At 52.6% G+C, this 14,122-nt stretch overlaps 5 protein-coding genes across 5 annotated transcripts; 2 read left to right on the top strand and 3 right to left on the bottom strand.

Annotated features, from left to right (window-relative positions):
• Positions 1-320: 320 nt before the first annotated feature.
• N7498_003805 (raptor family protein) lies at positions 321-4,929 on the top strand (the record flags this gene model as incomplete). Its single annotated transcript, XM_058450867.1, has 6 exons — positions 321-782; positions 846-3,566; positions 3,645-3,895; positions 3,953-4,286; positions 4,347-4,684; positions 4,740-4,929. The coding sequence occupies 6 exons, from the start codon at positions 321-323 to the stop codon at positions 4,927-4,929; spliced, it is 4,296 nt and encodes a 1,431-aa protein (XP_058310329.1).
• Positions 4,930-5,606: 677 nt separating this feature from the next.
• On the bottom strand, positions 5,607-7,346 carry N7498_003804 (uncharacterized protein; the record flags this gene model as incomplete). Its single annotated transcript, XM_058450866.1, has 1 exon — positions 5,607-7,346. One exon carries the CDS (start codon positions 7,344-7,346, stop codon positions 5,607-5,609), a length of 1,740 nt encoding a protein of 579 aa, XP_058310328.1.
• Positions 7,347-8,727: 1,381 nt separating this feature from the next.
• Positions 8,728-8,964, top strand: N7498_003803 (Short-chain dehydrogenase/reductase SDR; the record flags this gene model as incomplete). Its single annotated transcript, XM_058450865.1, has 1 exon — positions 8,728-8,964. One exon carries the CDS (start codon positions 8,728-8,730, stop codon positions 8,962-8,964), a length of 237 nt encoding a protein of 78 aa, XP_058310327.1.
• Positions 8,965-9,008: 44 nt separating this feature from the next.
• N7498_003802 (PP2C family serine/threonine-protein phosphatase) lies at positions 9,009-10,436 on the bottom strand (the record flags this gene model as incomplete). The annotated part of the gene is made up of 1 exon (XM_058450864.1): positions 9,009-10,436. One exon carries the CDS (start codon positions 10,434-10,436, stop codon positions 9,009-9,011), a length of 1,428 nt encoding a protein of 475 aa, XP_058310326.1.
• Positions 10,437-11,024: 588 nt separating this feature from the next.
• N7498_003801 (uncharacterized protein) lies at positions 11,025-13,682 on the bottom strand (the record flags this gene model as incomplete). Its single annotated transcript, XM_058450863.1, has 1 exon — positions 11,025-13,682. One exon carries the CDS (start codon positions 13,680-13,682, stop codon positions 11,025-11,027), a length of 2,658 nt encoding a protein of 885 aa, XP_058310325.1.
• Between the last annotated feature and the right edge of the window lie 440 nt (positions 13,683-14,122).

The raw sequence follows: 14,122 nt of genomic DNA, 5'->3' as shown, positions 1-14,122 counted from the left end.
ATGGATAATCCGGTTCGAGAGCAATCGGAGCCTCACCGTTACGTCCTCGCTCAACTTATCTCGGCTCCTCGTCCTCGTGCGCTCGCTTCGCTGTTGTGAGCTTGCGCTTGAGATTCTGAGAGACCGATATTTTATCCGTCTGCAATTGCGTCATCCCCTCACCGCCAGGCGCTCGGGCATTCACTCCATTCACTCTCGAGCCCGATCACCTAAGAGGTATCTTGGAATATCCCGGACTCTCGCATATTCCGCAGCTCTTCCCTGCGATCGTCCTACCTCTCTTTCACTCTCCCACGTAACACAATGACCTTATCCGCAATATGAGAGATCCCACTGCAGACATGGACGAAACCCCTCAGCAACCCGCGACAAATGGGTCGACCGAACCCCGCCGCAACAAATCAGTTCGAGTCGCTTTTGGCCCCGACCTGGAAACCACCATTCCCGCACGCGAGCGATCGCCAGCTCCATTGAGTAGCCATCACCGTTCCTTTACAACCGTTGAGCACAAGCCGCCGTCACTAGCTCTACCGTCCGCTCGTCCTACGAGTTCCGCCGGAGAGAATGCAGCGATAGGGCCGAGCTCACCACCACGGCGTCCGTCTCCCCGGAGATCGGAGAGCAGTCGGCCAGCCATGCTCAAGAGAGCCAAGAGTGACTATGGCCCGAGCCGCGTCACCTTCGAGCACCCAATCGTAGGAGACGACGAGGAGGACTTTGCCATGCGGCATGGATGGCAGGAAGAATACACTTCCAGCGAGTATCTCAAGATTCTGCACTCGGTAAGAACTCGCTGATCTCTGGGATATGTATCTCGTGCCAGAGCTAACACAAATGTCCCACAGAACTTCTACATGTATTTCACGGAGAAGCGTCACGAGACCAATGGTATCCCCAGAGACCCCGTCGGCAGCTGGCCAAGTCAGGACTGGCGTATGAAAGATCGGTTGAAGACCGTGTCAGCTGCGCTGGCTATCTGTTTGAATATCGGTGTCGATCCCCCCGACGTCGTCAAGACAAACCCGACCTCCAAGTTGGAATGTTGGGTGGATCCCACCTCGACCACGGGCGGGGGTCAGAATAAGATTATGGAGCAGATCGGCAAGAAGCTTCAGGAGCAGTATGAGACCCTCAGTCTTCGGACACGATACAAGCAGTATCTGGACCCATCGGTGGACGAAACTAAGAAGTTCTGCATTTCGTTGCGTCGCAATGCCAAGGATGAGCGAGTTCTCCTGCACTACAATGGCCACGGAGTTCCTTTACCAACACAGTCTGGCGAGATCTGGGTCTTCAACAAGAATTACACCCAGTACATTCCTGTCCCGCTTTATGATCTGCAGTCCTGGCTAGCCGGTCCCAGTCTCTTCGTGTTTGACGTATCACATGCGGGCAACATCGTCCAGAATTTCCATACGTTTGTCGAGAAGCATGAGAAGGAGAATATCGAGGCCAAAAAGAGAGATCCCAACGCTGTCGTCCAGAACTACGGCGACTGCATTCTTCTAGCGGCATGCCAGAAGAACGAGTCACTCCCGACCAACCCCGATCTACCAGCCGATCTATTCACCTGCTGTCTCACAACCCCAATTGAAATTGCGCTGCGATTCTTCATCTTGCAGAACCCCCTCCGTACTGATTTCACGATCGAAGATTTCAGAGTACCGGGGCGCCTGCAGGATCGACGAAGTCCTCTTGGAGAGCTCAACTGGATCTTCACTGCCATCACCGATACCATTGCATGGAACACCCTTCCTCGCGCGCTGTTCAAGAAGCTTTTCCGACAAGACCTGATGGTCGCCGCCCTCTTCCGCAACTTCCTCCTCAGCGAGCGCATCATGCGCACGTACAAATGCCACCCAATATCTTCTCCCGAACTCCCTGAAACCCACCATCATCCACTCTGGAAGAGCTGGGACCTCGCCGTCGAGATGGTGCTCTCACAGCTTCCTGCACTGATCGACCATGAGGAAGGCCGCAGGCAGTATGAGTACCAGCATTCGACATTTTTCGCTGAGCAACTCACTGCCTTTGAGGTTTATCTCTCATCGGGACCTACGGAGAAGAATCCCCCAGATCAACTCCCCATCGTACTTCAAGTACTTCTCAGTCAGGCACATCGACTGCGCGCTTTGATCCTGCTGAGCAAGTTTCTGGACTTGGGTCCGTGGGCCGTGCACCTTGCGCTCAGCATTGGTATCTTCCCTTATGTCGTCAAGCTGCTGCAGTCAGCTGCCCAGGAATTGAAACCTGTCATGGTCTTCATTTGGGCAAGGATCATGGCCGTCGACCATACAGTCCAGAACGATCTCCTCAAGGACAACGGGATCCATTACTTCATCTCGATTCTAAACCCATCCTCCCCCATCCCGGTTGGAAATGCTAGCGAACACCGAGCTATGTGTGCGTTTATCGTCTCGATCTTCTGCAAAAACTATCCTCAAGGTCAAAATGTTTGTCTATCAGGGGAGTTGTTTGACTCGTGCTTGAGACACCTTGGAGATGTGGAGAATCCGCTGCTGCGGCAATGGTCTTGCCTCTGTCTTAGTATGCTTTGGTGTGATTTCCCGGAAGCGAAGTGGATGGGTATTCGATGCGCAGCACCCGCGAGACTCTGTGAACTCAATTTCGATCCGGTCCCTGAGGTTCGTGCAGCGATGCTGCATGCAGTGACCACCTTCCTTGGTATTCCAGACTTGACAGACCAGGTTGCACAAATAGAAGAGTCGCTGGCTATGGCGGTGCTGCCCATGTCAGCTGATGGCAGTGTGCTCGTACGCAAGGAGCTTCTTGTTTTCTTCTCGACCTTTGTCAAACGCCATCAGAACAAGTTCCTGGTAGCGGCATACGAGGAGCTTCAGGACGAAAAAAGGTCCCTGCTCCACCGTCTTCAAAGCGAGACGTCTCAAACAAGCCGTCTCGAGGCCAAGAAGGGCGACCTGGTCGCTGAAACGAAGACCCCTCAGCTGTCCCGCAACACCACATTCGGAACAATTTGGAAGCAGGTCTTGATTCTTTCTGTGGACCCTCACCCAGATATCGCCCAGGATGCCGGCGTCATCGTTGATTTCATCCATCTTTCTCTTCTGGAGTCCCCCATGGCAGCTCTCGCTGACAGAATCAGGATTGAAATATTAGAATTCACATATCGTATGTCGCAGCGATTGCAGGTTCACGAGCGGTCAGAGGCAAAGAAAACAGTCCCTCCTTCAATCCCGCAGTCGCCGACGACGACACCTCCCAAACAAGATAGCTATCTTACTTTGGGCTTCAAACGTACTGCGAGCGTTGCCGCTTCTCTCAAGAACCTTGCCTTTGGAGGATCTGCAGGTGATGAATCAGAAGGCTCTGCTCCTCAGTCTCCCTCAACAAGTCGGATGCCCATCACTCCCCGTGGTCGTGCTCCCCCGGAATGGACCCGACCCCCCGAAGTCAACGATAGCGTCGCCCCTGCAACTTCATATCACCGAAATCCCGCCCCCGCATCCCGCGGTTTCGTCCCCAGGGACCCGGAAGAGGCACCGTTCATCCCCTTGAGAAGCCGTTTCCTGGACTGGTCAACAGAGGTAATCCCAGATTTCTTTACCAAATTTCACAAAGCGTTTTTCAATTTTGCACCCGAACATTTACTCACCCATGAAAAGTATTTCCGGGAACCGCAGATGAAACCGAATGAGCCCGACGAGCCCGGCAGTTCCGATTACAACGAGCGACTCTGGCGCCGCAGCCGTAACGAAAAGATCATTGCGGAAACCCAGCCGCTTAAGGTTAAGGCGGGAACAAGCCGATGGGATAACTCCATGACTCTGCTCTCCAATCAGAGTCAACCCCTGAAAATGTGCTTCCACCAATTTGAGGACCACATTGCTGTTGCAGATGATCGCGATACCATTGCGTACGTTTCATAAGAATCACCCTATGTCTAAATATCAGGCTGACTTTCTCCATGCAGAATCTGGGACTGGCAGAGCCACAAGCGCTTGAACCAGTTCTCGAACGGAAACCCCGTTGGATCGAAGATTAACGAAGTCCGATACATCAATGAAGACGACCAGGCTCTTTTGTTGACTGGGTCTTCCGACGGTGTGCTCAAGCTCTTCCGCAACTACGAATCTGCACGGAATATCGAGGTCGTCACGGCCTTCCGGGCTCTACCTGAGCTGATCCCAAGTAATCGAAATGCGGGACTTGTTCTTGACTGGCAACAAGGCCAAGGGAAAGCTCTCGTCGCGGGTGACGTGAAGGTGATTCGTGTGTGGAACGCAGCTACTGAAGTCTGCACTAATGTAAGCATTAACTTCTTCGACCGCTCAATCTTTCTCCAAAATATTGACAATCACATCCAGGATATACCCGCACGATCCGGATCTTGCATTACGTCCTTGACATCGGATCAGGTAGCTGGCAACATTTTCGTTGCAGGCTTTGGTGACGGTGCCGTCCGTGTCTTCGATCAGCGCCTCAAGCCGACCACATCCATGGTCAAGGTTTGGCGTGAACACAAGCAGTGGATCACCAACGTCCACATGCAGCGTGGTGGCTTCAGAGAGCTTATATCGGGTAGCCGCAACGGCGAAATTCGACTGTGGGACCTCCGTATGGATAGCGCTCTCTCGACTATCTACACCACCAAGGACACTCTTCGAACCTTGAGTGTGCATGAACATGCCCCTGTCTTCAGCATGTAAGTATTCCTCCCTAGGATTGTTGGTTAATGATGTGACTAACTTCAACTCCAGGGGCACAAACCGCCACGAAGTTAAGACGTTCAACGTCGATGGCACCTACCTCTCTACCTTCGAGCCCTACTCGAGCTTCCTGCACCACAACCGCTCCTCTCCCATCGTCAGCACCGCTTTCCATCCTCACCGCACCATGCTTGCCTGCGCCGCCTTGAACGACAACCACATCAATCTCGTGTCCTGCTAGATCTTGGGCCTTGGGCCATCTATCTGTGTTCAGCTGCACGATTTCTCTTCTTGTAATATGGCTTTTCATACACATTCCTCAAATTTCTCGGGCGTCTCGGCGAAGGATTTGGCCGTCCACAATCTCGTTTTCCCTTTCTGGTTACCCGTCGAGCTGTCGGCTCCATCAGTATCTCTGGTAGTTGTTTTCTTCGACATGATCTGAAGCAGCCATTTTCGGTGCATACTGCTTCTTTGTTCTTTCTTTCTGCTTGCTTTCAAGATGGCATAACCCGTCCTCGATTTTTGGACTGGTGTGGATATTTGAACCAACGCAGGGAGACCGGTTGCGCTGCTAATTGCCTCGGCTTCCTTAGCGCAGACGGTGTCTCCTATGTGGGTCCGATGATGATTTCCTTTTTTCTTGTTATCTACTTAGCGATGCTGCAATAATATGACCACACATATTGTTCTGTGACCTGTGATCTCCAGTTGGGTTCTAATAAGCCCAGTAAATTGTACGGAGTACTCCGACCAGGTCAGATGGGGGCTTGATGTATCACGTGGTAGCCAAGATCATCCATGTTGCGGCATCATCGGCACGATAAATCTATATTGACGATTTACAAAGGATGGAAAAGCTACGGGGTAAGGCAAAGATGAACGAGCAATTGATATGGGTATGTCCTGGGGACGGAATTAGTGTCGTCGACGACGTCTCTTCCCACGAGGAGTGTCATTCGAGCTTGGGTTGGAGTTCTGCGTTCCTTGTTGATACATAGCACTGCTGCGAGCCATGCTAGCAGGGCAGCGTGGAGATCTGTTCTCGAAGTTTGTGGTGTCCGATTGAGCACGCGTTTCTGAAGACTGGATTGGGTCTTTGCATCGTCTCACGTGAGGCGGAGTGCTCTGTACAGATGTCGGTGCCGGGCATTGCTGCTGTACGTATGCTTCCTCCGCGGGAGAAGAGATGTCAAGGGAATTTTTATTGGCCGAGGCATTGAGTTGCGGACTCTCCGGAAAGACGGGGTTGAATGGGGGGATCCACGGGAGATCCCCCTCTCCGATGAGTGGCTCGATGCATGGGTCTCGCGGGTGGGGGAGATGGTTCATATCCATGGGTCCCATGTATGGGATGAAGGAACCAGTGTTCAAGATGGTGCGGCGAGACTCTGGAACATCACAGATGCTAGGGTTGTCCCAATTGGTTCGAGTTGGACCGGGCATCCAGCGGGGCTGACGATGGAGAGGTTGATCTATCACAGGGCTCGTCTCGGACAGCGCAGGGCGAGATGCCTGGTAGTTCGTGTAGCTCTTTCTGTAGCCCGCGAGGTTACAAAAGACGGTCTCAAATGTGGAAACCATCTCTTGGGATTCGATAGTTTCAGCTCGAGTGTGTGCACGCGGCAGTCGTGGGTTGGGCTGCTCGCTCCAGAATGGGTAAATGGCGCTCCAAATCCGGTTCTCGAACTCGATTCTGCAGAAGGCTTCGCGGGTGGAAGATTCGTCACGACAGTGATGGTCACGAGCGAGTGCTCCAGGCCGGGTTAAGTCGTTGCTTTCTCTTCTAAGTCTGGCATCTTCGCGTGCCTTGAGTACCTGCTGTACAAGCCCACGTCTCTCGGCTACATTGTCCTCCATCTCGAGTCTCTCCGTCTCGATTCTTTCTGCCTCTTTCCACAGCCTAGCTTGCTGTTCACCCGCTCTATTGAGCACGTCAGCCTCCGCTTCTGTAAGTCGAAGGGGTGACGGTCCATAGCCTGGAGGGCCAGTAGATCCACAGAAGTCAATTGGCGAAATTCCATATGAATCAACACACTCATTGCTTGAGTGGGGTGTAAATCCCGAAGCATAAGAGGGATAGGCCATCTCCTGGTGAGCATGATAGACTGAGGCAGGGATGCCCAGCAGGACACCTTCATCGACAGACTCGAGCTGCCGATGTTCAGAAGAAACTCTCTGTTCTGGCCAACAATCTTTTGGGGAGAATATGCTTTGAGTAGTGACAGAGAACTCATGATCTTTATTTTCAAGCTGCGCAAAATTGACCGTTTCGATTCTGGGCTTCAGACTAGAGAGAGGGTTGTTTGCTTCTTTCAAGCGAGCCTCTTCCAAGAAAGATGTGCACAGATGAGCTTCTTCCTGTTGTGTAAATGGCCCCGGACCATTATTCAAGCCATTGTTCTCGTTTTTCTTTGGGGAGTCCTCCATCAATGCATATGCCATGCGCTTTGACTTAGGCATGAACGGTTCAACTTCAGCGCTGAGGGGCCGTGGGGTTCTTTTCTCGACTTGCGGCATCAGACTTCCTGAGGTCTGTGAGTTGTGGTCCTCGGTTGCTTTGGCAATCCTTCTTTCGACAACAGGACTTGCGCATGCTGAAGCAGGTTGGAATGGCTCCACGGTTGGAACCAGAGGGCGTGAGGTTCGCCCGCTCATTCTCTCAGTTGATCCTGGAACAGAACAAAGCTCATGGGTTATCAGAGGAGCCACAGTAAGTTCAGTGAATATTTCTCGCGGCATCACGTTATGGGGAGGCCGATGGTCTTCAAATCGTGGCCGGTTGAAGTCTTGCGGCACAGTAATATTTGGACCTACGGTCAAGAAGCCTGTAGGAGGGGTGCCAAGGGAAGAAAAAGAATCAGGAGGCATATTACGGTTCCTCTGGGCAGCGAAGAACCGCGTTCTTATTCGCTGCCGAACAGCACGGCGTGGAGAGACACCAGGTGAATTCAAGCCTGACCCGAACAGATGAGCAAGCCCTTCGAATGGGCGAGGGTATGAGAATCTCGGCATAGGGGCTGTACCTTGGGGGCTTGCAGAAACCGGCACATATCCAACATCGGGGACCTCCCGCAAGGAATCTTGCGACGGGGCTTGGTTGAAGACGTGATGTATAACCCGGGGGCAATGGGTAATACCCTCATGCAATTCCAGCCTGGGGGTATTTTCATTGGAGTTTGCACTGGCCATGCCGGTGCACGATCTTGGGAACTTGGAAGATTCTCTCTGGTAAACAGAAAATGCATCAGTCAAATCAAGAACTTTCGATATTGGGTTTCTAGATGAGTGAGCTGGTATAGGGCTCATTTAGAAATCAGGTTTGAAGCTTGCGGGATGCACAATGCGTACCTTGTCTGGGTTTAGTGAACGGTGAATGGTTTGATGGAAAGAAGAGAAAGGACAGAAGTGAGAGAACGCACCGATGTGTCGACAGAGGATGCGTTGCGCCTCTTCGCAATCTGAACGCGTTCTCGTCTTGTCGATTTTTTCCAACGGCAGCTTCTGAAGACATGACTGATTGCCAAAATGTTCGGTCGTCGTTACTCTTCACTGCGTATCAATCGTTGTGATACCGTTTTACTTCCCTGTGCTTGCTATTGGATCGTAAGAGACCGCTTCATGGACATCTACTCCATTTGGGGCCACAGCAGGGCATAGAGGGCACTGTTACAAGTGGTAAAGCCTACGCTGTTATCGAAAGTGATCAGATGCATAGTCTGGTTGGATCAACTCCGGTCTTCGATATTCCCAAAACATTGCCCAGCCATGTCCTCAAACTCCAACAAGCCTAGTCGGCCCTTGAACTGGCTCATCACTGGCTGCTCTTCCGGCCTTGGCCTTGCCTTAGCTCGTGATGCTCAAGCTCGGGGACAGAGTCATCGCAGCCTCATGACAGCCTTCGCGCATCCCAGGTTTTGTCTCCGAGGTGGAGAGTCACTGTTTGATTGGACATCTTCAACACAAACTTCGGCAACGTCTCCGGATCGCTCGAGACTCGTTGCCGGAGGACTGCCGAAGCTCCGTTGCCGAGTGTACTATGGACGCTATCAAGAGTGGCAAGCTCCCGTTCGATGGTGACACGGATAAAGCGGCAAAGGCCATCTATGAAATGGCTGCCGGCGAAGGTGTCGGCGCTGAGCGCGAGGCTGAGCTTTTCCTTCCACTGGACCGTGATATGATTACTCGGGTCTGTCTTATTCGCGATCAGTACACGCATGCGTTGGAAGTGCTTGGCGACTTTAGTGGCAATCTTTATATGGAGCGACAGGATTAGATAGTGATTTTCATCAACAGAATATAGATTATGATATATTGGGTTTATCGCTTCTCGACTCCGGGCACATTAAAGAAGACCACCTGCACAGTCATGTCGTCCCGTTGGTTTCGTGAGAAGGGAGAGCTAAAGGCTAGTCGGCCTGCCACCATCTCATGATGGTTTCCACCGAGGGAGTTGCGCACTAGGTGCACAGCAGCATTCTCATCTTGGACGGTTGTTCGTTTTTCCTCAAACTTCCAATCCACGCCATTCTCAAACCGACCCAAATCGAAGGGCCCATAGACTGGCTCCAGCTCGCTCTTCCTCTTCTCGCCGGTCGACGCTTCTATCCATTTCGTCACCAGATTGACAGCTTGCTGATTGGAGAGCATATCCCAAATCCCATCCGATGCCATGATTAAGAACGAAGGCTTGTTCGGGTCGATTTTTGTGCTGGTTACGACCGGCTCAGCAGTCAAATATGGGGGTGTCCGCACATCGTATTTTGGCGTCAAAGGCGACGGGGCACCAAATTTGTTTTTCATCTTTCGTTGGAAGTCCAGTGGCCACTTCCATCGGGTATCGCCAAAAGCTCTTGAGACTGCTAACCCGAGGACGCGTCCGTCCTTGATCATATTCTTTTCACCGGGGTGCTCAGAGCAGAGCCTGGCAATCTCTTCTTCGTTGTAACCGGTCTGATCAACTGACAACGGAATGGCTTCCCACTTTCCATCAGGCCCTTGCTGTCCCAGAACCGCCCTTGAATCACCAGTACACGCCACATGTAATGTGCTTGTGGCGGAATCGTAAAGAGAGAGTAGAGCGCAGGAGCCCGCGTACGCGGGAAGCAATTTCTTGACTTTCTCTGCAAGAGACATCTTACTCTGAGATGTTTGCAGGGCTGTCTCGACGATAGAGTCATCAAGAGCCAAGAAGCCTTTAACGACGGCATCCTGCACAGACGCATCGGATGTATAACCTTCGCTTGAGAGCTTGATTTGGCTCAAGCCATGTCGCACAAAAGTCAAAAGCTGCTTCTGCAGTAGATCCGCTGTCTGCCAGCCGGCATGGCCGTCGAAAACAGCCCAAGCCATCCATTTCTTACCGTCATTGTACGGCGAAAAGGTACCATGGATGTACCGGTCCTCGCAGGGCGAATTGGAAGCTAATTGATTGCCGTCGTATCTGTTGACACCAGGGGTGTCTCTGACAGCGAACGAGTATGCAGCTCGGGAAATGATATGTGTCACTTCTTCTTTCGAAGGGCCGGTTTCAGGGACCAGGTCCTCGGCAGGCGGGCTCTGGAGACTTGGTACATCATCGCGGGTGCTCAGGAACCACCCTATGCCCGACGTGCCGACAAAACTGACAGTTGCCACATATCTTCTCGAATGCGAAGGTCGCTTGGTTGAGTAGGAATTACAGGCCGGTGTCCGTAGAATGGACGCCGTTCGGCCTGGCCGAAGCCGGGCCAATATCCATAGAGACATTGTTGGGCACAGTTGCGAAAATTATGATCAAGAACAGAGATTACGCGTCAACCGTTTGTTCTCATCAATGTCGGGGTGTATGATATAGGACACTACACTACATATCAAGGTGCCAGCCACCCCTTTCCATCTGGGGGATCCAAGGCTTGGCATGCTTGAACTTCCCAAATAGGACTAGTACGGTTTGATCGAGAGTACAATGCAGACAAAATGTACCGGTCGACCTGTCCGGTCTATAGTTTCCTTCAGTAGTTGTCTGGGGTGCTGGGGTACTAGGGATAGGGCAGGAAATGCTCAAAGCAAGTTGAGAATAGTATCCATGAATTTTCATCCACCAAAGAAATATGTAAGAACGATTGACCTGCGGTATATCCCAGCCGCTTCAATAACGCTCGCTGAATGCTTAGGTTTGCACCCACTTAGCACTCCGAGATGAACCCGCTAAACGCCTCGCAAGAAGTCAAGTCATAAGGGAATCAAACGATCGCTAATACAACGCGTGTCAAAGTCTTAGAGCAACACCCGCCGATTGGCGGGAAACAGGAGAAAATACATGAATTGACACAAAATATAAGAGAGGAGACGTGGTCAGCGGTTTCGATCCGCATGAGCCTGGTGCCAGATGGTGTCACCACTGAGAGCAGAGAAGCTGAGGGAAGCCAGATTTCTCCAGCTTGATGGGGGTGCGGAGCTCGCATGGCCATCAAGAAGACCGGCGCTTTGCTCGGTGTCCGAGGCATCCTCGTCATTAACGGGAATGAGAACAGGTGCAGATGATGCTTCAGATCGTGGGTCCAACTGAGAAAGACCACTACTGCTGGTGTGCTCGTGTTGATTGTGAAAGTCGCCGCCGCTCTGGGGGTGGGCCATTGAAAGGACGACGTCGCCTTTACAAATTGGACAAGTTCGTCGGCGAGTGGTAAGCCAAGGGGTAATGCATTCCGCATGGAACTCATGGCCGCATGGTAAACTCATCACTCGGCTTTGACCATCGATATACTCCTCGAGGCACACAACACACTCCACCTGTCTTCCAGTATACTTTCGGCGCCAGAGAGTAGACCCGGACTGCAAGTTCGTCGACTTTTCTTCTCTAGGTGCGGAACTCAATGGGACTCCTGAAATAGTCTGAGACCGAGACCGAGTAGGCCGAGAAGTGCTGGATCGGCTTTCACCGAGGAGTGGAGAAGTGGGCGAGACATCCCCAAGGCTAGGAGGGCGCGGAGATCTAGGGGACGAAGATGTGCTCGAGATCGTGTGGTATGTGCGGACAGGAAGGCGCTCAATAACAGACTTAGGAGCACGCCAACGACGGCGGCGAATCCGGGATCGGAGTAGCAGAAGGGCATAAACGACCGTAAGCGTCAAGAGTGGGCTAATAACAAGTACCAGAAGGGTGTCAAAGAACGGGCTCGTCGACATGCTTGTGGGGGTCATGGTAACCCATAAACCCTCGTGCTCCGAAAACAAATCAGCTGGAGGGTTTGCCGAATGAGCTGTTTTCGACTTTTGATTTGACACGGCCTTTTGAGGTGATGGAAAGGAAGACGGTTCAGCTTCCAGCTTTGTATTATCACCCCAGCCAAAGTGGCTTGAGAACCAGCCCTCTCCTGAGGATTCTGACCCTCCATGGCCGGCATCGATATCTTTCTCGGATTCCTTGACATTGGTGTCGCGAACATTGCCGGTAGATTTATCAATACTGAGATATTCACCGCTACCAGGGGTGATGCTGCCACCACGTAGTATATTAGGAGTCAAGGCCGCGTCCGTGTCCGGGGCAGCAGTCTTGGCGCTGTCCTTTCCAGTTGCAGAAGTACTCGGCGTCGGGAGTGTGCTGCTTCGTGCTGGCATCAAATCAGGATCTCTCCAGTCTTGAACACCGATGACAAATCCATCGCCATCGAGGTTATCAGATGATAGCCCGGGTTTGTTGCTGTCTATGCCGTGCTCAACTTTGCCCCGGCTGCGCTGATTGTAGTCTCCAGACCCCTTCGAACGATCAGGCCGAGACTTGGCAGAGTCCCACGAGCCCAAAGTCATCCAGTCAATGTTGCCGCTGCTGGGTGGACGGCGGCTGTCTTCCGGGTGACCCAAGCCTCCGTGTTTACTGCAAAGGCCGAAGAAAGACCCGAGGGCACGAAGGAACCCGCCACTTTGTTGTGTAGCAGCAGAAGGCCGCTCCTTGGATGCGGAAGAGCTAGTAGAGGTGGATGTAGACGTAGCAGTTGCGCTCGTGGTTGTTGCAGCCTTTTGTGGGTCTACATCTGCCTGCCCAGCAAGTTTCGCTTGTAGCGATTTCAATGCACCGCCGAAGCCAGTTCTTGCGCCAGAGTGCGACGGCATCAAAGACGAAAGAAGATGGGCAGTGGTATGAGACGTAAAGAGGGCGGGAATCGTAACATTCGACGTATCACCCCGGGCGTACATAGTGACCAAGTTACCGCCACGGGTATCATCTCCAACAATCAGCGCCATAGCTCCCCGGCGCTGAGCCCATTTCACCTTCTCAAGGAAGCCACAACCACCGCGACTCAGCAAGACAACCTTGCCCTGTATTTCAGCAGTCTCTTGCAGCGACTGGATATCGGCATGAGTAGATTGTTTGACTTGAACATAGTCACCGTATTTCTGAGGCGCCCCGTTATCGGCAGCGCTGGACTCGGGCAGCGGATGATGCAAATGATCGTCGGTACCGTCGCTCGATGAAGGCCCAACTGGGGCGTCGCCTCGATCATTCTGCCGAGCGGCATCGACCTGCAAAGGTAATAGAGGGCGGTTCTGTGTCACTGCACCATCGTTCATTGTGCTACTTCCGGGCTTGCCGGACTTTTGCTCCGTGCCCCTGGACGCTGCGTCCTGTGGTTTGTGACCCGTGCCCTCGCCCCAGCCGGGGATATCGGAACATCCTAGCTCTCCTTCCACCCCGGCGGCGAGCCCACCTTCACCAAACCCGCTGCCCACCCAGAGCTGGCCGCTTAGACCCTTGCCCGGCAAGAGGGGACCGAAAGCCGCAGGGCGGGCCAAGAAGAAGGTCGAGTTGTCATCGGTGAGACTGATGATAGCCGAAGGAGGGAAAAGCGAGGAGGGGATGTTGAAGGAGAAGAGAGCGTGCAACCCGGACGTCCGACCAGCGAGCGTGTTAGGAGTCGCGACACTCGATGAAGAGAGTGCGGAAAAGAAGGTGAGGAAGATAGGGAAAAAGATAAGGCAGAAAATAACAAGGAGAAGACGTGGAGGTCGCATGTCTGCAGATGGAGGGCTCCAGCAACGAATATGAGGGAGGTAGGATAGAAAAGGGTGGGTGATCGCGGGGACTGATTGACAATAACCGTGTCTCCGTTGTATGACACTGCTGAAGGGCCTGGACACTCTACCAATCCAAAGGTTGGCAGCAAGCGAGCAGGTGGCCACTCATCGAGGATAATGAGCAGCACCGCTTGTCACGGAAAGAAGCCGGTAGCCACAGCCAACACACCCAATCGACAAACAAAAGGGGCTTTTAGGGGAAGGGGATGATGTTGAAGTCAGGTGGAGAAGGCCTCGGGGTGAACTGACAATTACGTAACTTCCGTGACGGCATCTTGTGCCTGAGGCACGTGAGGCAATGCGCTTTGCCTCAGGCTGACGTTAGTTGTGTCTCTTTGAGGTATTCTTATTTTAGAGTCCGATTCCATAGTTTTTGC

This window comes from Penicillium cinerascens (genome assembly GCF_028974065.1).
Source record: "Penicillium cinerascens strain IBT 15544 chromosome Unknown contig_24_segment0_segment0, whole genome shotgun sequence".
In the NCBI taxonomy this organism is placed as follows: domain Eukaryota; kingdom Fungi; phylum Ascomycota; class Eurotiomycetes; order Eurotiales; family Aspergillaceae; genus Penicillium; species Penicillium cinerascens.
The sequence above is the reverse complement of the archived record's forward strand: the minus strand, read 5'-3'. Positions and strand labels throughout refer to the sequence as shown.